We start from the raw sequence: 27,414 nt of genomic DNA on the forward strand, positions 1-27,414 counted from the left end.
GTACTCAAATCCCCTTGCTATGAAGGCCAACATGCCATTTGCCTTCTTAACCGCCTGCTGCACCTGCATGCCAACCTTCAATGACTGATGTACCATGACACCCAGGTCTCGTTGCACCTCCCCTTTTCCTAATCTGTCACCATTCAGATAATAGTCTGTCTCTCTGTTTTTACCACCAAAGTGGATAACCTCACATTTATCCACATTATACTTCATCTGCCATGCATTTGCCCACTCACCTAACCTATCCAAGTCGCTCTGCAGCCTCACAGCATCCTCCTCGCAGCTCGCACTGCCATCCAACTTAGTGTCATCCGCAAATTTGGAGATACTACATTTAATCCCCTCGTCTAAATCATTAATGTACAGTGTAAACAGCTGGGGCCCCAGCACAGAACCTTGCGGTACTCCACTAGTCACTGCCTGCCATTCTGAAAAGTACCCATTTACTCCTACTCTTTGTTTCCTGTCTGACAACCAGTTCTCAATCCATGTCAGCACACTACCCCCAATCCCATGTGCTTTAACTTTGCACATTAATCTCTTGTGTGGGACCTTGTCCAAAGCCTTCTGAAAGTCCAAACACACCACATCAACTGGTTCTCCCTTGTCCACTCTACTGGAAACATCCTCAAAAAATTCCAGAAGATTTGTCAAGCATGATTTCCCTTTCACAAATCCATGCTGACTTGGACTTATCATGTCACCTCTTTCCAAATGTGCTGCTATGACATCCTTAATAATGGATTCCATCATTTTACCCACTACCGATGTCAGGCTGACCGGTCTATAATTCCCTGTTTTCCCTCTCCCTCCTTTTTTAAAAAGTGGGGTTACATTGGCTACCCTCCACTCCATAGGAACTGATCCAGAGTCTATGGAATGTTGGAAAATGACTGTCAATGCATCCGCTATTTCCAAGGCCACCTCCTTAAGTACTCTGGAATGCAGACCATCAGGCCCTGGGGATTTATCGGCCTTCAATCCCATCAATTTCCCCAACACAATTTCCCGACTAATTAGGATTTTCCTCAGTTCCTCCTTCTTACTGGACCCTCTGACCCCTTTTATATCCGGAAGGTTGTTTGTGTCCTCCTTCGTGAATACCGAACCAAAGTACTTGTTCAATTGGTCTGCCATTTCTTTGTTCCCAGTTATGACTTCCCCTGATTCTGACTGCAGGGGACCTACGTTTGTCTTTACTACCCTTTTTCTCTTTACATATCTATAGAAGCTTTTGCAGTCCATTTTAATGTTCCCTGCAAGCTTCCTCTCGTACTCTATTTTCCCTGCCCTAATCAAACGCTTTTCCTTTCTTTTACACCCTTTCCTCCTCACTGGAATATATTTTTCTTGAGAGCTGTGGAATATCTCCTTAAATGTACGTCACTGTTCATCAACCGTTCTACACTTTAATCTATTTTCCCAATTCACTTTAGCCAACTCTGCCCTCATACCTTTGTCGTCTCCTTTAATTAAGCTTAGTACGCTGGTTTAAGATCCAACTTTCTCACCCTCCATCTGAATTTGAAATTAAACATGTTATGATCACTCATTCCAAGGGGATCCTTTACTAGGAGATTGTTTATTAATCCTGTCTCATTACACAGGACCAGATCTAAGATCGCCTGCCTCCTGATTGGTTCCATCGGCGAGAGGCGACAGTCCGGGGTGCGTGGGGGCCTACAAAAGGCCGCAAGACAAGGAGTCAGACAGTGTCTGCGAGAGGAGACAGTCCGGGGTGTGTGGAGAGACCTACAAAAGGCCATGAGACAAGGAGTCAGACAGTGTCTGCGAGAGGAGACAGTCTGGGGTGTGTGGAGGCCTACAAAAGGCCACGAGACAAGGAGTCGCACAGTGTCTGCGAGAGGAGACAGTCCGGGGTGTGTGGAGAGACCTACAAAAGGCCATGAGACAAGGAGTCAGACAGTGTCTGCGAGAGGATACAGTCCGGGGTGTGTGGAGAGACCTACAAAAGGCCACGAGACAAGGAGTCGGGCAGTGTCTGCGAGAGGCGACAGTCCGGGGTGTGTGGAGAGACCTACAAAAGGCCACGAGACAAGGAGTCGGGCAGTGTCTGCGAGAGGCGACAGTCCGGGGTGTGTGGAGAGACCTACAAAAGGCCATGAGACAAGGAGTCGGGCAGTGTCTGCGAGAGGCTTGTGCAGCTACAGGGAGAGAGCAAAAAAGTAGTAAGAAATAGAAAGGTGACGTCACAGCCAAGGGGGTAAGTGATTGGCTGGTGACTGGTAAGTAGTTTTTCTTTTTTCTCTTCGAGATCAGTGAGTAACTTTTAGCATTGTTGTTGCCAATTTAAGTTAATCTAAGGGTTTAGTCATGGTAGGAGAGCTCGGACACGTGATATGCTCCTCTTGTACTATGTGGGAACTCAGGAACACTTCCCGTGTCCCTGACGACTACGTGTGCGGGAAGTGTATCCGCCTCCAGCTCCTGACGTACCGCGTTGCAGAATTGGAGCTGAGGGTGGATTCACTCTGGAGCATCCACGATGCTGAGAATGACGTGAATAACACGTTTAGTGAGTTGGTCTTACCGCAGGTAAAGGGTCCACAGACATATAGGGAATGGAAGACCAGCAGGAAGAGCAGTGCAAGGAAGGTAGTGCAGGGATCCCCTGCGGTCATCCCCCTGCAAAACAGATACATCGCTTTGAGTACTGTTGAGGGGGATGACTCATCAGGGGAGGGCAGCAGCAGCCAAGTTCATGGCACCGTGGCTGGCTCTGCTGCATAGAAGAGCAGGAAAAAGATTGGGAGAGCGATAGTGATAGGGGATTCAATTGTAAGGGGAATAGATAGGCGTTTCTGCGGCTGCAAGCGAGACTCCAGGATGGTATGTTGCCTCCCTGGTGCAAGGGTCAAGGATGTCTCGGAGCGGGTGCAGGACATTCTGAAAAGGGAGGGCGAACAGCCAGTTGTCGTGGTGCACATTGGGACCAACGATATAGGTAAAAAAAAGGGATGAGGTCCGACGAGACGAATTTAAGGAGCTCGGAGCTAAATTAAAAAGTAGGACCTCAAAAGTAGTAATCGCGGGATTGCTACCAGTGCTAGTCAGAGTAGGAATCGCAGGATAGCTCAGATGAATACGTGGCTTGAGCCGTGGTGCAGCAGGGAGGGATTCAAATTCCTGGGGCATTGGAACCGGTTCTGGGGGAGGTGGGACCAGTACAAACCGGACGGTCTGCACCTGGGCAGGACTGGAACCAATGTCCCAGGAAGAGTGTTTGCGAGTGCTGTTGGGGAGGAGTTAAACTAATATGGCAGGGGGATGGGAACCAATGCAGGGAGACAAAGGGAAACAAAATGGAGACAGAAGCAAAAGACAGAAAGGAGATGAGTAAAAGTGGAGTGCAGAGAAACCCAAGGCAAAAAACAAAAAGGACCACTTTACAGCAAAATTCTAAAGAGTCTAAGTGGGTTAAAAAGGCAAGCCTGAAGGATCTGTGCCTCAATGTGAGGAGTATTCGGAATTAGGTGGACGAATTAACTGTGCAGATAGCAGTTAACGGATACGATGTGGTTGGCTCCAGGATGACCAAGGCTGGGAACTCAACATCCAAGGGTATTCAACATTTAGGAAGGATAGACAGAAAGGAAAAGGAGGCGGGGTAACGTTGCTGGTTAAAGAGGAAATTACTGCAATTGTAAGGAAAGACATTAGCTTGGATGATGTGGAATCGGTATGGGTGGAGCTACGGAGTACCAAGGGGCAGAAAACGCTAGTGGGAGTTGTGTACAGACCTCCAAACAGTAGTAGTGATGTTGGGGAGGGCATCAAACAGGAAATTAGGGGTGCATGCAATAAAGGTGCAGCAGTTATCATGCGTGACTTCAATATGCATATAGATTGAGCTAAGCAAACTGGAAACAATACGGTGAAGGAGAATTTCCTGGAGTGCAGAAGGAATGGTTTTCTAGACCAATATGTCGAGGAACCAACTAGGGGGGAGGCCATCTTAGACTGGGTGTTGTGTAATTAGAGAGGATTAATTAGCAATCTCGTTGTGCGAGGTTCTTTGGGGAAGAGTGACCATAACATGGTGGAATTCTACATTAGGATGGAGAATGAAATAGTTAATTCAGAGACCATGGTCCAGAACTTAAAGAAGGGTAACTTTGAAGGTATGAGGCGTGAATTGGCTAGAATAGATTGGCGAATGATACTGAAGGGGTTGACAGTGGATGGGCAATGGCAAACATTTAGAGACCACATGGACGAACTACAACAATTGTACATCCCTGTCTGGTGAAAAAATAAAAAAGGGAAGGTGGCTCAACTGTGGCTATCAAGGGAAATCAGGGATAGTATTAAAGCCAAGGAAGTGGCATACAAATTGACCAGAAATAGCAGCGACTCCGGGGACTGGGAGAAATTTAGAACTCAGCAGAGGAGGACAAAGGGTTTGATTAGGGCAGGGAAAATGGAGTACGAGAAGAAGCTTGCAGGGAACATTAAAATGGACTGCAAAAGCTTCTATAGATATGTAAAGAGAAAAAGGTTAGGAAAGACAAACGCAGGTCCCCTGCAGTCAGAATCAGGGGAAGTCATAACTGGGAACAAAGAAATGGCGGACCAATTGAACAAGTACTTGGGTTCGGTATTCACTAAGGAGGACACAAACAACCTTCCGGATATAAAAGGGGTCAGAGAGTCTCATAAGAAGGAGGAACTGAGGGAAATCCTAATTAGTCAGGAAATTGTGTTAGGGAAACTGATGGGATTGAAGGCCGATAAATCCCCAGGGCCTGATGATCTGCATCCCAGAATACTTAAGGAGGTGGCCTTGGAAATAGTGGATGCATTGACAGTCATTTTCCAACATTCTATAGACTCTGGATCAGTTCCTATGGAGTGGAGGGTAGCCAATGTAACCCCACTTTTTAAAAAAGGAGGGAAGAGAGAAAACAGGGAATTATAGACCGGTCAGCCTGACATCGGTAGTGGGGAATTTGTTGGAATCAATTATTAAGGATGTCATAGCAGCACATTTGGAAAGAGGTGACATGATAGGTCCAAGTCAGCATGGATTTGTGAAAGGGAAATCATGCTTGACAAATCTTCTGGAATTTTTTGAGGATGTTTCCAGTAGAGTGGACAACTAGTTAATGTGGTGTATTTGGACTTTCAGAAGGCTTTCGAGAAAGTCCCACAAAAGAGATTAGTGTGCAAAGTTAAAGCACATGGGATTGGGGGTAGTGTGCTGACATGGATTGAGAACTGGTTGTCAGACAGGAAGCAAAGAGTAGGAGTAAATGGGTACTTTTCAGAATGGCAGGCAGTGACTAGTGGGGTACCGCAAGGTTCTGTGCTGGGGCCCCAGCTGTTTACATTGTACATTAATTATTTAGACAAGGGGATTAAATGTAGTATCTCCAAATTTGCGGATGACACTAAGTTGGGTGGCAGTGTGAGCTGCGAGGAGGATGCTATGAGACTGCAGAGTGACTTGGATAGGTTCGGTAAGCGGGCAAATGCATGGCAGATGAAGTATAAAGTGGATAAATGTGAAGTTATCCATTTTGGTGGTAAAAACAGAGAGACAGACTATTATTTGAATGGTGACAGATTAGGAAAAGGGGAGGTGCAACGAGACCTGGGTGTCATAGTACATCAGTCATTAAAGGTTGGCATGCAGGTACAGCAGGCGGTTAAGAAAGCAAATGGCATGTTGGCCTTCCTAGCGAGGGGATTTGAGTACAGGGGCAGGGAGGTATTGCTACAGTTGTACAGGGCCTTGGTGAGGCCACACCTGGAGTATTGTGCACAGTTTTGATCTCCTAACTTGAGGAAGGACATTCTTGCTATTGAGGGAGTGCAGCGAAGATTCACCAGACTGATTCCTGGGATGGCGGGAGTGACATATCAAGAAAGACTGGATCAACTGGGCTTGTATTCACTGGAGGTCAGAAGAATGAGAGAGGATCTCGTAGAAATATTGAAAATTCTGACGGGTTTAGACAGGTTAGATGCAGGAAGAATGTTCCCAAGAATGTTGGGGAAGTCCAGAACCAGGGGTCACAGTCTAAGGATAAGGGGTAAACCATTTAGGACCGAGATGAGGAGAAACCTCTTCACCCAGAGAGTGGTGAACCTGTGGAATTCTCTACCACAGGAAGTTGTTGAGGCCAATTCGCTGAATATATTCAAAAAGGAGTTAGATGTAGTCCTTACTACTAGGGGGATCAAGGGGTATGGCGAGAAAGCAGGAATGGGGTACTGAAGTTGCATGTTCAGCCATGAACTCATTGAATGGCGCTGCATGCTCGAAGGGCTGAATGGCCTACTCCTGCACCTATTTTCTATGTTTCTATTGCAGACTGCTCAATGAACCCTCCAACTCTCCACTTCTCTCTCCAACTTTAGAAACCGTTACAAAAACCCATCATTTTGACCAGCATTTCCGACACTTCTACCAATTTCTTCCTTGACGGCTTGGTGCCTGTCGCCCTAGTTCCATTGTTGTGAAGCACTTTGAGACAATTATGTGAAAGGAGCTTTGTAAATGCAAGTGTTTGTTGTCTTCCACCTGCACTGCCTTTATGTCGATCTAATTCCCACTGAAATCACTGTCACACTGACTCAATGTCAGACTGGAGGGGCGGTGCTCCGCAGCAAGTGCACAAGCAGCGCGGGATGGGGCAGGCGGTCCGGGTGCAACAGATGCAGCCGGAGAAGACATCTGAAATATTTTCAGGTTGTGTTGAAAGCCTGCGTGGATTCATTATACCCTGAGAAATATGTAAATAGATGTCACTCAGTCCCATGGTGAATCCCCACGTGTCCTCACTTGGTGCCTTTTGCTTGCCCGTTTATAATGGACACTTGTGGTCTTCCCAGCTGCTCACCGCAGAATGTCCACTCGAAGCTGGGACAGAGGGACCGATTTTGGAAAGTTGTTTTTTTCCCCTCCATCTCCTGTACCGCTGTTTCTGCATCGTTGTCCGTGCAATAGTTCTTTTCTGATGTTTCCTTTTTGCACAGCCCTCCAGCCACTGTATTGTTGCTGTCAAGCTGTGAATCTCCTCTCTAACCATACTGCTCTGCACGGAGGCTCACTGGGCCTTGCCAGTGGCTCCTGTGGATTTGGAGGTGGAAGAGGAGTTCAGGGAGGGGGCAGAATGAGTGATGGACTTGTACCTCAGGTGCCTGGCAGCCACTCGGAATTGGCCCTGGCACACCGAGTTGGCCAAGTCCGTGGAGACCTGCATTTGCCCCTTCTGCCACACATGAAAGTCTGTGACACAGTTGGACCTGTTATATTCTTGGGTCTCTTGCTCTGGATCCTTCAGCTTCTAAAGTTTTAGATTCATAGGCGAATCCCCTCGGCCCCAGCAACATCTTCAATGGCTCTGATATACATAGAAGTTACAACATGTGTCACCTGCCCTAATATCTCCTCATGTGGCTCGGTGTCAAATGTTGTCTGATAACGCTCCTGTGAAGCTCCTTGAGACATTTTACTATGTTAAAGGCGCTGTATAAATACAAGTTGTTGTAGCTTGGGGAGGACAGAGCCAGATCAGTAATTCACTCATGTTGGTCCTCTCACCAGCTGCCGCAAGCCCAGTCTGGCAGCAATGTCCCTCAGGACTCGGCCAGCTTGGTCAGTGCTGGTACTCCCGAGTCTTGGTGATGGACACTGAAGCTGCCTAGCCAGAATACATTCTGTGCCCTTGCTACCCTCAGTCCTTTCTCCAAGTGGTGCTTATACAAAGTGTGCACTTGCCTTTCGAAGTGGTACCTGGCATTGGACACGAGGAAACAATTTATTTGCATAGACTTTTTTGAGAAGGCAAAAAAGATAATTTCAGGAGACCAGAGCTCTGCCAGGAATCTCGCTGCCAGATAGTCGGAAAATCGTGGGCGGCATCTGCTGAACCTTCCATATATTGTCCCAGTGGGCGAGGCTTCCAACATTACTCCTTTACAGTCACACTATAGTCGTACATCGATGTGTTTGTTTAAATCATAAATTGTTAGTTCACAGACCTCAGGCTTCCTACCAGGTTGGCCATGTTCTCTCTCTGGGTCACACCCTCCCAAACCGTCAACAGTCTGTTTGTATTGGGTACATTCCAGACCCACTGCAGTCTGTGTGTGTTGGACACATTCCAGACACACTACAGTCTGTGTGTATTGGGTACATTCCAGACCCACTGCAGTCTGTGTGTATTGGGTACATTCCAGATCCACAACAGTCTGTGTGTATTGGGGACATTCCAGACCCACTACAGTCTGTGTGTATTGGGTACATTCCAGACCCACTACAGTCTGTGTGTATTGGGTACATTCCAGACCCACTACAGTCTGTGTGTATTGGGTACATTCCTGACCAACTACAGTCTGTGTGTATTGGGTACATTCCAGAACCACTACAGTATGTGTGTATTGGGTACATTCCAGACCCACTACAGTCTGTGTGTATTGGGTACATTCCAGACCCACTACAGTCTGTGTGTATTGGGTACATTCCTGACCAACTACAGTCTGTGTGTATTGGGTACATTCCAGAACCACTACAGTATGTGTGTATTGGGTACATTCCAGACCCACTACAGTCTGTGTGTATTGGGTACATTCCAGACCCACTACAGTCTGTGTGTATTGGATACATTCCAGACCCACTACAGTCTGTGTGTATTGTGTACATTTCAGACCCACTACAGTCTGTGTGTATCAGGTACATTCCAGACCCACTACAGGCTGTGTATATTGGATACATTCCAGTCCCACTACAGTCTGTGCGTATTGGGTTCATTGCAGACCCACTACAGTCTGCGTGTATTGGGTACATTCCAGACCCACTACAGTCTGTGTGTACTGGGTACATTCCAGACCCACTGCAGTCTGTGTGTATTGGGTACATTCCAGACCCACTACAGTCTGTGTGTATTGGACACATTCTAGACCCACTACAGTCTGTGTGTATTGTGCACATTCCAGACCCACTACAGTCTGTGTGTATTGGGTACATTCCAGGCCCACTACAGTCTGTGTGTATTGGACACATTCCAGACCCACTACAGTCTGTGTGTATTGTGCACATTCCAGACCCACTAGTCTGTGTGTATTGTGCACATTCCAGACCCGCTACAGTCTGTGTATTGGACACATTCCAGACCCACTACAGTCTGTGTATTGTGCACATTCCAGACCCACTACAGTCTGTGTGTATTGGGTACATTCCAGGCCCACTACAGTCTGTGTGTATTGGACACATTCCAGACCCACTACAGTCTGTGTGTATTGTGCACATTCCAGACCCACTAGTCTGTGTGTATTGTGCACATTCCAGACCCACTACAGTCTGTGTGTATTGGACACATTCCAGACCCACTACAGTCTGTGTGTATTGTGCACATTCCAGACCCACTACAGTCTGTGTGTATTGTGCACATTCCAGACCCACTACAGTCTGTGTGTATTGGGTACATTCCGGGCCCACGGACGAGTTTCTCACGGGACTCTATTATTAAATATTTTCTGGCTTTCAACTCCAACACGAGACGCACTACTTTGCCGCCCAGCCATTCTGAAAGCGGATTGCACATTCCTGAATTACATTAACAGGCTGAAGGATGGTGTATTGCAGCTTGGAAAGGGTCGAGGGCTCATTTGTTTGCATTGATGAGTGCAGATTTAGTCACTCAGAGATGCATTGTTTTATATATATATACCCTGTCAATATCCTGATTTAACCAGGTATGTCACCATTATTCCTATTACTGCACTTTTCCCTCAACATGTATTTTCCCGTTGAATCCTGTGTGTGAGGTTTTGTCCCAACATGTGCTCACTTGAACAAATTAAAAACAAATGGAGTTTGTCCCAGATTTCACCCTCCATTCTGTACTTAGAATTTCCACTCAGTGTTGTTACTGTAAAAGTGACAACGTTGTATAACATTTACTTACACATGAGATGTTGGTATTGTAACATTATTCGATATCAAACCAATATAATGTAAAATATACTTACTGGTTACATTCAGCCGGTTTCCATTTCCATAGATTGATCCCCAAATACCACAGATATAGACCGCGCTGTCTCTGCGCTCCACGCCTCTGATGGTCAGAATGTAGCTGTTACTGGCAACATCTCTGGAAAGCTGAAACCGCTCAGAGAAACCGCGTGATCGGTAAATCCTGCCACCTACATAATGAGTAAATATTTTGTGTTTCCTATCCTGTGAGAGGAACCAGTGTACAGTATATTTATCCACACGGTCATTCACATTGCTGCTCTCCAGGGTACACCGAAACTGCACCGTCCCACCCTCGGGCACCGTCACAACTTCTGGGGACTGGATAAGAACCGGACTTGCCTTTAGACCTGTGAATAGTAAATAACTGATGATCAGAACAGATGAGGAACAACATAAAGTAATAAGTTGAAACCGAAGTGATTATAAAATCTCCTGTGTGTTTGCGAATGGATATTGGTCTGAAATCCCACTCCTCTGTTTCCTGCGGGCGCTCGACAGAAAATGGTAAAAAAGATGTGCACCTACCTTTTCCTGCTGCGCCCACCAGAGATCCCGGTCCTGAGGCCTACTCTCCCTGCACATCGGAGCGTGTGTCTGTCAGGACGGATGTATGTTGGAGCTGGAGTGACATGGCACAGGGCAGCCAATCCAGGTCAAGTATTTTCTCATTCATAATAATGGGAACTCGGTCAGTAGGAGTTCTCATTATGATTGAGAAACACTCCCCCCCAACATCCAAACACAAGTAAAAAATAGAAAAAACACATCACATATTTAAGATTAATTTAAATTAAAGTTAATAAATGTCTTCGAAAAAAATATTATTTTTCAAATTTTTTTTTAAAAGATTTTTCATTATGGTTTAAAATAAACTTCCCTTAGTGGACAGTGTTTTTAACATTAAAATGTGCTTTTTAAATGTTATTGTTACATGTTTTTGTATGTTTCAAAGCTGGTTTTCTGCACATGCGCATTGCACACCGAAAACCGGCTTTTGTGATGCCTTCCCCGGTCCGTACACACTCCGTACAGACTCAGGGAGGCCGGGTATCTGCCCCAATGTGTATTATCAGTAATTTGTAGCCGAGTTGTTCAAACATATCCTGAGCTTAGCTGTCCCACATTGCCCTGTACTGACCAACAATCCCAGTGTGAACAGGCAGCCCAAAAACACACACACTGCAACTGAACTCAGAACTCCTGCTGTGGATATGTTCTTTGCTGCCTTTACCACGGAGGTTGGTACAACAAGGATCAGAAAATCAGGTAAAAAGCTGCCAGTTTTAGTAATATTTTGCGATACCCAACACAAGATTCTGATGTAGGTTCAGATACAGAAGGCTCTCAGTTCACTTCATCTCATCCTTCCAGAATTCCAATACTACCATCGTCCCATTGCAGCGTCCAGCGGTTTGTAAACCTGTCCCGTGTTCTGGCCTCGCCTGGGAACCTGTTCCAGCTTTTGATCACCGTCTTCAAATAACTGAGTCCTGAACTTGGCCTTTACAATCCTGACTGTGCCCTCCTGCCCTGGTTATATCTGAAAGTATTGTTCTGGGTTTGCTTTACCTACCCCACAACACGTGCTGTCCTTCCCCTGGGGCACGGGTACCTCCTATTGTTTATTTCCAATATTTTTATTCATTTATTCGTGGGCATCGCCGGCAAGGCCAGCATTTATTGCCCATCCCTAATTGCCTTAGAGAAGGAGGTGGTGAGCCACCTTATACAACTGAGAGCAAGTGCTCTACTCGGAACTCCGACACGGCAAGGGAGCCCCAGGTGGGCAGAGGAAACGTTTCAAGGACACCCTCAAAGCCTCCCTGATAAAATGCAACATCCCCACTGGCACCTGGGAATCCCTGGCCCAAAGACCGCCCTAAGTGGAGGAAGAGCATCCGGGAGGGCGTTGAGCACCTCGAGTCTCGTCGCCGAGAGCGTGCAGAAACCAAGCGCAGGTAGCAGAAGGAGAGTGCGGCAAACCAGTCCCATCCACCCTTTCCTTCAACCACAGTGTGTCCCACCTGTGACAGAGACTGTAATTCCTGTATTAGACTGTTCAGTCACCTGAGAACTCACTTCTCGAGTGGAAGCAAGTCTTCCTCGATTCCAAGGGACTGCCTATGATGATGATGACAACTGAGTGGCTTTTTAGACCATTTCAGAGGGCAGTTAAGGGTCAACCACATTGCACTGGGTCTGGAGTCACATATAGGCCAGACTGGGCAAAGGCGGCAGATTTCCTTCCCTAAAGGCCATTAATGAACCAGATGGGTTTTTATGACAATCCGGTGGTTTCATGGTCACCATTACTGACACTGGCTTTTTATTCCAGATTTATTTATTCACTGAATTTAAATTCCCCAGCGGCCGTGGTGGGATTTGAACTCATGTCTCTGGATCATTAATCCAGGCCTCTGGATTACTCATCCAATGATATAACCACTATGCTACCGTTCCCGATATATACGGCACCTTTCATTTATTCTTACTGAACACCATTCATCATTAATCAGCCCAGCTGGGAAGCTTGTTGAGCTCTCTTTGTGAGATCTTGGCTGCGTCCACTGAATCCACCCCCCCCACCCCCCGAGTCCACCCCCCCCGTCCCCGCTCAATCCACACTCCCCCCACCCCCCGAGTCCACCCCCCCCGTCCCCGCTCAATCCACACTCCCCCCACCCCCCGAGTCCACCCCCTCCGTCCCCGCTCAATCCACACTCCCCCCCCCACCCCCCGAGTCCACCTCCCCCCAACCCCCGAGTCCACCCCCCCCCACCCCCCGAGTCCACTCTCCCCCACCCCCTGAGTCCACCCCCCCCGCCCCCGCTCAATCCACACTCCCCCCCACCCCCCGAGTCCACCCCCCCGTCCCCGCTCAATCCACCCCCCCTCCCACCCCCCGAGTCCACCTCCCCTGTCCCCGCTCAATCCACACCCCCCCCCACCCCCCGAGTCCACCTCCCCCGTCCCCGCTCAATCCACACACTCCCCCCACCCCCCGAGTCCACACTCCCACCCCCCGAGTCCACCCCCCCCACCCCGAGTCCACCTCCCCCCGTCCCCGCTCAATCCACACTCCCCCCCCCCCCCCCCCCCCCCCGAGTCCACCTCCCCCCACCCCCGCTCAATCCACACACTCCCCCCACCCCCCGAGTCCACCTCCCCCCACCCCCCGCTCAATCCACACTCTCCCCCCACCCCCTGAGTCCACCCCCCCCGTCCCCGCTCAATCCACACTCTTCCCCCCACCCCCCCCGAGTCCACCGCCCCCCACCCCCGCTCAATCCACACACTCCCCCCCACCCCGAGTCCACCGCCCCCCACCCCCGCTCAATCCACACTCCCCCCCCCCCCACCCTGAGTCCACCTCCCCGTCCCCGCTCAATCCACACTCTCCCCCCACCCCCCGAGTCCACCTCCCCCCACCCCCACTCAATCCACACTCCCCCCCACCCTGAGTCCACCGCCCCCCACCCCCGCTCAATCCACAAACTCCCCCCCACCCCCTGAGTCCACCTCCCCCCCGCCCCCGCTCAATCCACACTCTCCCCCCCTCCGCGAATCCACAGTTCCTCCCCCCCGACCCCTGCTGAATCCACAGTCCCACCCCCCCATCCAAGGCAAGTCAAAAAATCTTTGTGCGGCCACAAATCCCCCTTGCCCCAAACTCCAACCCACTTCCCCCATTTACCTGGAAATTGTCGGGCCGCCAGGGGCCACCGGATCTTCATCTCCAGCAGACACTCTGTGCCCTCTTCCCAGCCTGGAGTGGGCGGCAGTCTTTATACAGACCCGGGAGGTGCAGACATCACTCCCCAAGACCCACTCTGGGTTAAAATCGACCGGTGGTATTTATACAGACCCGGGAGGTGCAGAGATCACTCCCCAAGACCCACTCTGGGGTAAAATCGACCGGCAGTATTTATACAAGGCCCGGGAGATGCAGAGACCACTCCCCAAGACCCACTCTGGGTTAAAATCGACCGACAGTATTTATACAGACCCGGGAGGTGCAGAGATCACTCCCCAAGACCCACTCCGGGTTAAAATCGACCGACAGTATTTATACAAGGCCCAGGAGGTGCAGAGATCACTCCCCAAGACCCACTCTGGGTTAAAATCGACCGGCGGTATTTATACAAGGCCCAGGAGGTGCAGAGAGACCACTCCCCAAGACCCACTAGGGTTAAAATCGACCGGCAGTATTTATACAGATCCGGGAGGTGCAGAGAGACCACTCCCCAAGACCCACTCCGGGTTAAAGACCCCAGAGAATGACCTGTGAAGTGCTCCGGTGGGGATCTGGAAAAGGTTAAAGGGCAGAAGTGATGCGTGCAGAAGACAAAAGGAGGCCTAATGGGAGAAATAAAATAAATAAAAGACTTATATGAAACGCAGAGTGTGAGTCGAATGAGAAGAGTGAAACACTGGTCTTGCTGCTGTTTAACCTGTGGTCAAATCTGATTTTTAATTTGTTCTGAAAACCTGAGCGATATAGTAAATACAGTTTCAGCAGGAGATCTTTCCATTCCCAATACAATAAATGTGTTATTTAAAGAGAGAATCCCTTCACAGCACAGGGATGTACAACAGTGACTCCCTTCAGTAGGTACCATTGGCTCACTCCATTCCCCCCGAACGTGGCAGCTAACAAACTCCCATTGGAACAGCTATTTCAATTGCTCACTATCTGCAATTTATCTTTTCAAAGTTCCATTATATGTGTCTTCCCTTGTCCACCGCCCCTCCCTTAGTTCCACATTGGCAGCCACTTGACCAATTAGAATGATGGTTTCTGAATCAGGGTCAATCCTCCAATCCATTTGTCTCAATCCTTCCCTCATCTCTTTAAATTTAGCAACTATAAAGTTGTAAACCTGGCTCCTGGTCTTTGGTATAATTGGGTCTCAGATAGAAACATATACATGATGCAGCCATTCGGCCCATGGTACCTGTGCTGGCCCATTGCAAGAGCTATTCAATTAATCCCATCCCCTGCTCTCTCCCCATAGCCCTGCAGAATTTTCCTTTTCAAGTATTTATCCAATTTCCTTCTGAAAGTTGTTATTGAATCTGGTTCCACCGCCCTTTCAGGCAGTGCACTCCAGATCATAACAAAGGGGAGGGGTACTGATGGGGGCAAGGTGGTTCATGGTCAAACATGACAGCCCCCTACCACGCCACTCACTGCTTCCCCACTGCCCCATACCATGCTACTCACTGCCTTCCCCACTGCCCCATACCATGCTACTCACTGCTTCCCCACTGCCCCATACCATGCTACTCACTGCTTCCCCACTGCCCCATACCATGCTACTCACTGCCTTCCCCACTGCCCCATACCATGCTACTCACTGCTTCCCCACTGCCCCATACCATGCTGCTCACTGCCTTCCCCACTGCTCCATACCATGCTACTCACTGCTTCCCCACTGCCCCATACCATGCTACTCAATGCTTCCCCACTGCCCCATACCATGCTACTCACTGCCTTCCCCACTGCCCCATACCATGCTACTCACTGCCTTCCCCACTGCCCCATACCAAGCTACTCACTGCCTTCCCCACAGCCCCATACCATGCTACTCACTGCCTTCCCCACAGCCCCATACCATGCTACTCACTGCCTTCTCCACTCTCCATACCATGCTACTCACTGCTTCCCCACTGCCCCATACCATGCTACTCACTGCTTCCCCACTGCCCCATACCATTCTACTCACTGCTTCCCCACTGCCCCATACCATGCTACTCACTGCTTCCCCACTGCCCCATACCATGCTACTCACTGCTTCCCCACTGCCCCATACCATGCTACTCACTGCTTCCCCACTGCCCCATACCATGCTACTCACTGCTTCCCCACTGCCCCATAGCATGCTACTCACTGCTTCCCCACTGCCCCATACTATGCTACTCACTGCCTTCCCCACTGCCCCATACCATGCTACTCACTGCCTTCCTCACTGCCCCATACCATGCTACTCACTGCCTTCCCCACTGCTCCATACCATGCTACTCACTGCCTTCCCCACTGCCCCATACCATGCTACTCACTGCCTGCCGTCAGGGAAGGAGGGGATGGTGAAAACGGTCGGGGGAGGGGGAGGGGAAGTGAACACGGTCGGGGGAGGGGGAGTGAACACGGTTGGGGGAGGGGGAGGGGGAGGGGGTGAACACGGTTGGGGGAGGGGGAGGGGGTGAACACTGTCAGGGGAGGGGGAGGGGGTGAACACTGTCAGGGGAGGGGGTGAACACGGTCGGGGGAGGGGGAGAACACGGTCGGGGGAGGGGAGGGGGTGAACACGGTCGGGGGAGGGGGAGCAGGTGAACACAGCCGGTGGAGGGGGTGAACACGTTCGGGGGAGGGGTGAACACGGTCGGGGGAGGGGTGAACACGGTCGGGAGAGGGGGAAGTGATGAACATGGTCGGAGGAGGGGGAGGTGTGAACACGGTCGGGGGAGGGGTGAACACGGTCGGGGGAGGGGGTGAACTCTGGAGGGGGAGGGGGAGGGGGTGAACTCTGGAGGGGGAGTGGGTGAACACGGTCGGGGGAGGGGATGAACAACGGGAGGGGGAAGGGGTGATCACGGTCGGGGGAGGGGGTGAACACGGTCGGGGAAGGGGGAGGGGATGAACATGGTCGGGGGAGAACACGGTCGGGGGATGGGTTGGGGAAGGGGGTGAACACGGTCAGGGGAGGGGGAGGGGATGAACACGGTCGGGGGAGGGGAAGGGGGTGAACACGGTCGGGGGAGGGGGTGAACACGGTCGGGGGAGGGGGAGGGGTGAACACGGTCGGGGGAGGGGGTGAACACGGTTGGGGGAGGGGAAGGGGGTGAACACGGTCGGAGGAGGGGGAGGGGATGAACACTGTCGGGGGAGGGGAGAACACGGTCGGGGGAGGGGGAGGGGAGGGGATGAATACGGTCGGGGGTCCTCCAGCCCTTCAACCCTCCGGGAACTCTGCACTCTAATTCTGGCCTCTTGTGCATCCCCCACTTCCTTCGCCCCACCATTCTGGTGGCCGTGCCTTCAGCTGTCTGGGCCCGAAGCTGTGGCATTCCCTCCCTAAACCTCTCCGCCTCTACTTCCTTTTGGTCACTCCTTAAACCCGACCTCTTCACCTGGCTTAATATCTGTTTATGTGGCTCGGTGTCAAATTGTGTCTGATACCGTTCCTGAGAAGCACCTTGTGAGGGTTTATTACGTTAAAGGCACTATAAATACAAGTTGTTCTCATTGAATGGGTCGGGCTGCAGCCCACAATTGGATTTGTGCAGCCACAAACACACTCGGCAAACAGTGAGGGGGAGCCCGGCTTCTCCAAGTATTGGCGGACCGGATTAAACACACGGAGAACTGCAAAGCCCAAATTCTGGTTCGAAAACGAATGGAGTTGTGAGCATCAGTGAATAAATGGGAGCAGTGGCAATACCAACAAATCAGTAAGTTAGTGGGACAGTGAGAACTGAACCAACTCCAGAGCCATGGACACACGGAAATCAATTCCTGAAGCAGCAGGCACATCAGCAGATGAATGGATTAACAGCAACATTGGTGAATTGAGAGAGAATGGGCTAGCAACAAATCAATAAAGGAAGGGAGCAGCTGGCACTGGTGAACTAATATCCCTTCTTACCTTTGCTGCCACTGCTTCCTGCCCCCGAGGCTGTTAACCCACTTTCACTGGTTCACCAGCGGTTTACGTTTCAAAGCACTGTGACCCATCCTCGTGTATTTGCTGACTACAAGGCAAGTTCAAAACACTAAAGGTGGTTTCAGCTAAGAAAGAGGCTTTTACTTTGCTACGGCACTTAGACAGTTAATATATATTTGTATAATATAATCAGTTTATGGTCTTTCAAAAATTCCTGCTTAAAATTCACTGGTGGCTGAATTTTAATATAGATTGCTGTATAGATAGAGACACATAAATAGGTGTATCCCACTCAATGATATTCACAAACACCCCATACAAGTAAAACACATTCAAAAATATTCCAATTTGTCTTTCTTGGATCCAAAATGGATGACCTCACACTTCCCTGTAATAAACCCCACCTACCATAGTTTTGCCCACTCACTGAGTGGATATCTGAACGGAATATATGGAATTAAGGACAGTAAGGTAAACGGGATATATGTAACATAAAATAAGCCATGGATGAATAGCTGGGAGAATGTCAGATTGCAAATAGTGCAACATCAGCATAGCTAACAGTCTGTCTCAAGGTTTCAAGTCACTAATCCTGCCAATAACATCTAATTGTAACATGAAATACATCTGCAGAATTGCAAGGTCTCAGTTAATAGTCACACCATTAGATTGAAACATTTAGAGGCAATGCTTGAGCTTTCAAGAAGAACATCTCATATAGATTGACAAATGAGTGGCTGAGTTAGACTGTCAATCCATTTGTATTTTGTTATCTGATTTCAAAACTGTATAACTGTTAACGCTTTACGATGTAACTTCACCTATCCGTAGGGAGTGTGTACGCTCTATCCAGAGAGTATATCTTCTGTCTGATAGGTCTTACTGGCCGGTAATAAAGACTGCTTTGTTCAACGCACAAGAGGTATTCGACTCAGTAATTTTACTGAACCAGATTGAGGTAAAAGAATCCAGGAATTTACAACTGAGTCTGTCTATGTACCTTTGTAACTTCCTGTTCCCATCTGCACAACTTCCTGTGTCTCCTAACTCAGTGCCATCTTGGATGTGTAACTCAATCCCTCCATCCAAATCACTAATAAATATGGTGAAGAGCTGAGTCCCGATCCCTGGGAAACACCACTTGTCACCTCCTGCTAATCAGAGTACTTGTCACTGTCTCCTATCTCTCAACCAATGACCAACACATGTCACTGAGTCCCCTTCAATTCCATGTCTTCTCATGTTTCATAATCTGTCAGGAACCTGATCTTTCTGGAAGTTCATGCAGACCATATCCATAGACACTCCCCTATCCACCATGTGAGTGAGCTCCGAAACACATTCAGCTCGATGAACCAGACATGACCTAGTCTTCACAATCCGTGCTGGCTCTCTTTGATCAGCTCAGACTTGTCCACGTGCTCGGTCACTCTGTCCCTGGTGATCTATTCCAGCAACTTCCCCACAACTGACATTAAACTGACATGTCAGAAGTTACTTGGGGGCCAAGTTTTGGCCTGAGTTGCTCCTGTTTTTTTGGAGCAACTGGTTTAGAATAGAGTATCTTAGAAATTGCAATTCTCGGCATTTAGTTTGCTCCAGTTCTAGTCAGTTGGAACAGTTTCAGTTTGGAACAGATTTTTATTTTCAAAAGGGTGTGTGTCCGGCCACTTACGCCCGTTTTGAAAGTTTAGGCAGTGAAAACATACTCCAAACTAACTTAGAATGGAGTAAATGTAGATTTTTGTACGCTCAGAAAAACCTTGTCGACACTTAGAAAATCAGGCGTAGGTTACAAATCAGGCGTAGGGAATGGCAGGGGTTTAAAGGGAAGTTTACAAACATTAAACACTTCAGTTTTACAAATAAAGAGCCATCATCAATGATAAATGATAAATACATCAATAAATCAACCAATAAATCAATCATTTTTTTTTTAAATTAAAAAATCAATAAATAAAACATTTTCTACTTACCGACTGCAGCACCGGGAGTCCTCTAACAGCGTGCTGGGACTCCCCCCACCCCAGTGTGTCTCTATCTCTCTGTCTGTGTGTCTCTCACTCTCTGTCTGTCAGTGTCTGTGTTTCTGACAGTGAGGGTGGGGGGGGGGAAGAGGGGGAGGAGGGGGATGGGGAGGAGGAGGGGGCGAGAGGGGGGCGGCAGGGAGAAGGGAGGGGAGGGGGGGAGAGGGTGAGAGGGAGGAGAGGGGAGGGGGGAGGAGAGCAGAGGGAGGAGAGGGGAGGGGAGGGAGGAGAGAGGAGGGGAGTGGAGAGAAGGGAGGGAGAGAAGGGAGGGGGAGAGAGGGGGAGGGGGGAGGGAGGGAGAGAAGGGAGGGGGGAGGGAGGGAGAGAAGGGAGGGGGGAGGGAGGGAGTGAAGGGAGGGGGGAGGGAAGGAGAGAAGGGAGCGAAGGGAGGGGGAGCGGGAGGGAGGGAAGGGAGAAAGGAGAGAAAAGGAGAGGGAGGCTGAACAGGGAGGCTGAATGGGCCGGGCCCAAGACTTCGGGCTGGGCCTGTTTTTAGCACCGGGTTTACAGGTAGGTGCCGTCGGGTGCAGGGTCCATGGACCGGGATCCGGTGGGGGTCGGGATTGTGGGTCGGGGGGGGGAATGGGTGCGGAGGTCGGGGGGGGGGGGGGGAGAGGTGAGGGTCAGGGGGTGGGGGGGGGGTCGGGTCGGGTGCGGGGGGTGGGGGAGCGGGAGTTGAGTCGGGGGTGGGGAGGTGAGGGTCGGGGGGTGGGGGGGGTTGGGTCGGGTCGGGAGGAAGCAAGAGCTGGGCGTGGGAGGTGCAGCCTTATCCACGCAGCCCCAGTGAGGCTATTCGGCCAGGGCTCGGGGCTGTGTGCTTCAGGCCCCTCCCACACAGTTTTGGGCACCTGGAGCTACTGCACATGCGCGCCCACTGTAGTGCGCATGTGCAGAGGTCCCAGCACTGTTTTCAGCGCAGGCACCTGGCTCCGCCCCCCACAGCTCGTGATGCGCCGCACCCAGCTCCAGAGGACCTGCTGAGAGCCGGAGAATAGGTAAGTTTTTTTTAAGGCACACTTTGTGGCGCGAAAAACGGGCGTCCAGTCGGGGCGTGGCCCGAAACTTGGGCCCTTGCATTCTGCCTCCACCTTCTTAAAATATGGAGCACCATTTGCAATTTTCCAGACCAAGGACATAATTCCTGATTCTAGAGAACTCTGGAAAACAATGACAAACACATCTACAATTTCCTCACTGGTTTCTTTTAATATCCGGGGTGGTAACCAGTAGGTCCTGGAGATCTGTCTCTCTTCAGTCACAATATTTACACAGTGACATTTTTTACATGCATTAACTCCAGTAAGTTCTTCTAAATGGATGCAAAGTTTCCATTGCCCAAGTCTGCCGTGCCCTTATTATCTATTATAGTCTCGCCTGTATCTGTCTTTATTGGGCCCACATTCCCCTTCAGCTGCTCCCTTTCTCCAAATAAACTGAAACACCCATCAGTGCCTTTGTCACCTCGAGACTTGACTATTCCAACACACTCCTAGCCGGCCTCCACATTCAACCCTACGTAAACTAGAGGTGATCCAAAACTCGGCTGTCCGTGTCCGAACTCGCACCAAGTCCCACTCACCCATCACCCCTGAGCTCGCTGACCGACATTAGCTTCCAGTTAAGCAATGCCTCGATTTCAAAATTCTCATCCTTGTTTTCAAATCCCTCCATGGCCTTGCCCCTCCCTATCTCTGTAATCTCCTCCAGCCCCACAACCCCCGCCCCCCCCGCCCGCCCGAGATATCTGCGCTCCTCTAATTCTGCCCTCTTGCCCATCCCTGATTATAATCGCTCCACCATTGGTGGCCGTGCCTTCTGTTGCCTGGACCCCAAGCTCTGGAACTCCCTGCCTTAAACCTCTCTACCTCTCTTTCCTCCTTCAAGACAATCCTTAAAACATACCTCTTTGACCAAGCTTTTGATCACCTGCACTAATTTCTGCTTATGCAGCTTGGTGTCAAATTTTATCTCTCATAATACTCCTGTGAAGCCCCTTGGGAAGTTTCACTAGATTAAAGGTGCTATATAAATACCAGTTGTTGTTGTTGATAACTTCTGCTGTTTGCTTTGATAATCTTCACCAGTTTTTTCTGTATTCCTTTATGCAGCTCTTACTTTCTTTGTATCCCTTTGTTGCTTTATTTCCACGTTGCCTTGCATTTGTGTCAGCCTTTGCTTTTAGTATAATACTGTCTCTTACCTCACAGGAGGGGCCAGCCTACTGATAGCTCACCCAACGCCTGTTCTTCACAAGTGAATCTGAACAATACATCGTGGATGGCTTCTCAGCCTGGAAGAGCAGTTGATCCTATTGGTCTCCACACCCCAGCAGTCACACACACAGACCAGGAGTGGGATAACTGGGCAGTGTGGCTCAGTGTCACATCTTACCGGGTATTTGTCCACTGAACCATGAGAAATCCCAACATATCTCAATTTTTAAACATAAATATCTGACTGCAAAATACCCGACTCACACCACCCGGCCACAATCCCGAAATCAAACTCAGAAATGTGATCATATGAAACCAAACCCAGGTTGGATGCCCCCACTCTGGGCATTTACTTACCCACTGCGACACAGAGGGTCAGAGTCACGGCTGTGAGCCTCGGGCCAAACATTTCAAATTAATTATTTTTAAAAGATGAAATTCCTGTTCATTCACACACTGTATAATATGCTACCGTCGATGTTTCAGAGATAGCTGATTGTCACTGAACTTCCTTACAGGGTTCTCACAGCTCAAGTACAAACCACATAAAGAGGAACAAATAACAAGAGCAAGTGGGCCGTCCTCTAGAAAAACATATTCACACAAAGAAAGACTTGCATTTATATAGCGCCTTTCACGAGCACCAGACGTCTCAAAGCGCTTTACAACCACTGTAGTACTTTTGGAGTGTAGTCACTGTTGTAATGTGGGAAACGGGGCAGCCAATTTGTGCACAGCAAGCTCCCACAAACAGCAATGTGATAATGACCAGATAATTTGTTTTTGTTGTTGATTGAGGGATAAATATTGGCGAGGACACGGGGATAACTCCCCTGCTCTTCTTTGAAATGGTGCCATAGGAGCTTTTACATCCACCTGAGAGCAGACAGTGTCTCGGTTTATCTCAGCCATGATGGTATTAAATGGCGGAGCAGGCTCGAGGGGCCGTATGGCCGACTCCTGCTCCTATTTCTTATGTTCTTATATAATGTCCCTTCGACAGTCTTCCTGCTATCGTGGTTTCTCCAACAGTGCCGCTCCCTTCGGCCTCAGCTCCACCACTGACCCTTGCTCCCCGTTTCTTCTCTCTCTGGGACAATGGTGCGTCTTCACCTATCTTGCTCCCTTTTGGCTTCTTTGTCTCCCCACTCGTTGTCCTGCTGCCCCTTTAAGACTCCTGCCTCTTGCACCCTCTCCTTGTCTTGCCCCCTCCTGCTCCCCAGGATATCTGACTCCCCGCCTTTCTTTGGAGTACTTACACTTACCCCGTTCCCACCTCCGCTCTCCCCACAGACACCCGATTCCTTAGGGTGAGCTGAGCCGTATTATGGCTCGACTCTGCCCTTGACCAATGCTGCCCCCCGCTGTCTTTGTCCTTTTCCACCACACTTGGTATGTTTTCCACCATCTCCGTCCTGTTCTCTGCTCCACAATTTTCTGCCTCTTCTTGTGCTCTTTTCTCATTCCGTTCGCCAGCAGTGTCCTCCGCCTGCTCTGCTCCTCCAGCCACTCCACTCACACCTCCTGCTCATTCTCCCATCTCCTCGTCACTCGAGGGGCTTCCTTCTGCCTCACACTCAGAGGGTGGGGCCTTTGTGACACACCCCACAGCTCTCTGCCTTGCAACTCCAAGTAATGTGTCCAGATTCACCGCAGTTATAGCAGTACAGGTCTGGACAGCTTCTTCCAAGCTGGTCGTGTCCGAGACAATAACAGCAAATCTTCACCTGGTTATCATGCAGTACCCGGAAGTACTGCAGTCCTTCCATTGTCTCAAATTTCATGTTGCAGGGTAATGACATCATCCGCTCTGGGAAGCACATCTTTACATAACGGGTTCCACCTGCTTCCCGCGTTCCTGGAGAGTATCTCCTCTTTATTGCCGAGTAAATTTTAATGTCCCACGACTCCAACTTTTTTATTAGCACATGGTCCTCAATATAAACTGTCAGGTTTAAGAATGAGACCACCACCTCTTCAGAGTACAGCAGAGATACATCCAAGAACTTATCACCAACCTTCAAACTCAGTAAAAGTCTTCCCACCTCCTCTCAGCCACTGACCGTCACCTCGAACCCAACATTGGGCTTTGGTCAGCAGGCAAAGCAGCTTCTCTCACCGCAGTCCTCATGTACTGCCTGGATAATGTCCCAAGCTCGTATCTCCTTATCCTCGCACTGCACCACCACCGTGTTTTCTTTTCCCAATCTCCTGGGGTCCCGGCCCAAATCTTTGGGTCTTTTATTCTCCCTTCCCCCAACATTTTCTCCCCTGATTAAATGCATCCTGGGAACATTGTTCCCTGAGGGGCCCAGCACTCCGGGTCCCTCAGCAGACATCTGGCTGCTGTTTATGGGCCAAAAAGGCCCCAAAACTGGAAAAACATATCCCCAAAACTCAACAGCAACTTTTTACAAACTCACTCCAACCCCCAGCATTAATCAAACAACCAGCAGTCCCTGCTCACTCCTGGCCCCTCCCACCGAGAGAGTGCTACCCACTGAGCCACGGCTGATGGTAATTCGAGTGGGAGGAGCTTGTGTGGTGTATCAACACCGGCGCGGACCCATTGGGCCTCAGGGCCTGTGTGCGTTGTAGATTATGTATAATTCATCCCTAATCCTTCCTACATTCTTAACATTACCACTTATTATAGGATATCAGGTCAGCATTTACAGGAAATACCATGGTTGGGCATTTTCCTGTTGTGGTACGGCTTCTAAAAATAATTCGACCAGTTTTAGCAGAAGAGGTTGTTCATGGCCCGGTTTTGGATGCCAATCACGTGTATGAAGGACCAAAATCTGTTCCTGTTACGGAAGTGTCATTAAGGAGGCAGTGTAAATAAAACCGCTGCAGATTATTTATGGATTGACCATTTTTGAAAGAGCGGCTTTGTTTGTGGGTTTGATGACGTGTGTACATACACTTCAAACTGGGGATAACACCCACCCCTGCTGATGGTCACTTGGGCTGTGCACAGTGACATTTAAGGCAGCCAGTACAATCAGTCTGGTTACAAATGTCACAAATAAGAGAGGACAAGAACAAATGATTTTGAGAGTTCCTCCTTGTTACTGTGTTTTCACAATTTTACTGGAGAGGAAATTGTGAGCTTGTGATCTGGGAACACTTAGACGCCTTCTTCCACTTCTGTAATATCGCCCGTCTCTGCCCCTGCCCATCTGCGACTGAAACCCTCACCCATGCTCTTGTTCCCTACAGACACAACTATTCCAACACTCTCCTGGCCGGCCTCACATCTTCCACCCTCCATAAACTTGAACTCATCCAAAACTCTGCTGCCCTTAGCCTAACTCGCACTAGTCCCATTCATCCATCACCCCCTGTGCTCGCTGACCAACATTAGCTCCCAGTCACCAACACCTCAAATTTAAAATTCTCATCCTTGTGTTTAAATCTCTCCGTGGCCTCGCCCATCCCTTCCTCTGTAAACTCCTACAACTCTATAACCCTCTGAGACTTCTACGTTCCTCCAAATTTGGCCTCTTGTGCATCCCTCATTCTCTTCCCCCAACCATTGGTTCAGCCGTCTAGGCCCGAATCTTCCTTCCCAAATCTCTTCACTTCTCCACCTCTCTCTCCTCAAGATGCTGCTTACAGCCGACCTCTTTGACCAAGTGTTTGATCACCTGCCTTCTTTAGTGGCTCGATGTCAACTCTTGTCTGATTACACTCCTGTGAAGCACATTGGAACATTTTTCTAAATGAAGGCGCTATATAAATGCAAGTTGTTGTTATCTCAGTTTCCAAATTCCAGATATACATTTTTGACAGAGAATCACAATTTATAGGGAGAGAGAGACAGATACAAAGATAAAGAATAGGCTGGATCAGCCTCGGCCATATCACTCAAAATTCCACTGTTGTGCAGCTACAACACTCAAAGCTCGACACTATCCCAGATTAAACAACGACTCCCTCCACCACCGACACACTGTGTCTGCAGTGAGCACTAACTCACTATCCCAGATTAACCAACGACTCCCTCCACCACCGACACACCGTGTCTGCAGTGAGCACTAACTCACTCTCCCAGATTAAACAACGACTCCCTCTACCACCGACACACCGTGTCTGCAGTGAGCACTAACTCACTATCCCAGATTAAACAACGACTCCCTCCACCACCGACACACCGTGTCTGCAGTGAGCACTAACTCACTCTCCCAGATTAAACAACGACTCCCTCCACCACCGACACACCGTGTCTGCAGTGAGCACTAACTCACTATCCCAGATTAAACAACGACTCCCTCCACCACCGACACACCGTGTCTGCAGTGAGCACTAACTCACTATCCCAGATTAAACAACTACTCCCTCCACCACCGACACACCGTGTCTGCAGTGAACATTTACTACTGCATGGACTGCAGCATCTGACCAAGGCTTCTTCGGCAGCATTTCCGAATCCCACGACCTCCACCATCTAGAAGGACATTGGAACACCACCACATCCAATTTCTCCAGTCACACACCATCCTGACTTCGATGTATATTCATTGTTGCTGGGTCACAATCCAGGAACTCCCTCCCTAAAAGCACGGTGGGAGTACCTTGAAAAGCAACAACTTGCATTTACATAGCACCATTAATGTAGTAAAATGTCCCAAGGTGCTTCACAGGAGCATTATCAACATTTGACACCGAACCACATGAGGAGATATTAGGACAGGTGACCAAAAGCTTGGTCAAACAGGTAGGTTTCAATGAGCGTCTCAGAGGAGGAGAGAGAGGTAGTGAGGCGGAGGGGTTTAGGGAGGATATTCCGGAGTTTAGGGCCTAGGCACACAGACTACTTCGGTCCAACAAGGCAGCCCACCACGACCTTCTCAAGGGCAGCTGGGGATGGGCAGTAAATGCAGGGCTTGGCCGCGACACACACATTGCAAAGAATGATTTAAAAAAGCTTCAGGTGGTACAGCAGGGGAGAAAGAGGGAATATGAGGTGAGGATGCCAGCCACTGGGGATGCCTGCCCTGCAAACACCACTGATAGATTTTCTCCTTACATCAGGGAACCCAGCGACCCAAAGTACAAGGCCTCATGGCAACAGCCTGGCTCCAAGCACTGGTATCTGCGAGACTACATCATTGTTTGTGTGAGGGACCACAAGGACGTGTGCATCACCCGCGCCATGACAGGACTGACAACTGCTGGACGGACAATGTAGCCCCAAAACAACGGCAGCAACAGAAATTGATGCTGGAGTACTCAAAGACCCTGCTAAGAAAGCTCCATTCAGCCAGCATCTCACAACCAACCTGACGACTTCCAGTGAACCGGAGACGCAGAGTGTCCACTGTAGTCTGTGTGCCTAGGCCCTAAACTCTGGAATATCCTCCCTAAACCCCTCCGCCTCAAGGCCTCCATAATTAGCACCTGTGAAGAGACACTCGGTCACTCCACCAGGAAACACCAAGACTGGTTCGATGAGTACGACCAGGAGGTCCAGGAGCTAATAAGTCGCAAACGCA

The 27,414-nt window shown here is 49.5% G+C and overlaps 1 protein-coding gene across 3 annotated transcripts in view; it reads right to left on the bottom strand.

Annotated features, from left to right (window-relative positions):
- The window catches only part of LOC139250600 (uncharacterized), a 142,467-nt gene that overhangs the window by 61,755 nt on the left and 53,298 nt on the right, over window positions 1–27,414 (bottom strand). For 2 of the 3 annotated variants that reach the window (XM_070873000.1, XM_070872998.1), the window contains exons 1-2: window positions 22,271–22,442; window positions 10,003–10,356 (exon numbers count right to left, since the gene is read on the bottom strand). In XM_070873000.1, the coding sequence (XP_070729101.1) occupies window positions 10,003–10,356; window positions 22,271–22,322 (406 nt within the window). In that variant the 5' untranslated portion in view covers window positions 22,323–22,442. Of the gene's footprint in view, window positions 1–10,002; window positions 10,357–22,270; window positions 22,443–27,414 lie in introns of those variants that run through there. The other variant, XM_070872999.1, reaches the window with a different exon arrangement.

The sequence above is a fragment of the Pristiophorus japonicus genome, unplaced genomic scaffold (genome assembly GCF_044704955.1).
Source record: "Pristiophorus japonicus isolate sPriJap1 unplaced genomic scaffold, sPriJap1.hap1 HAP1_SCAFFOLD_399, whole genome shotgun sequence".
Classification (NCBI taxonomy): domain Eukaryota; kingdom Metazoa; phylum Chordata; class Chondrichthyes; family Pristiophoridae; genus Pristiophorus; species Pristiophorus japonicus.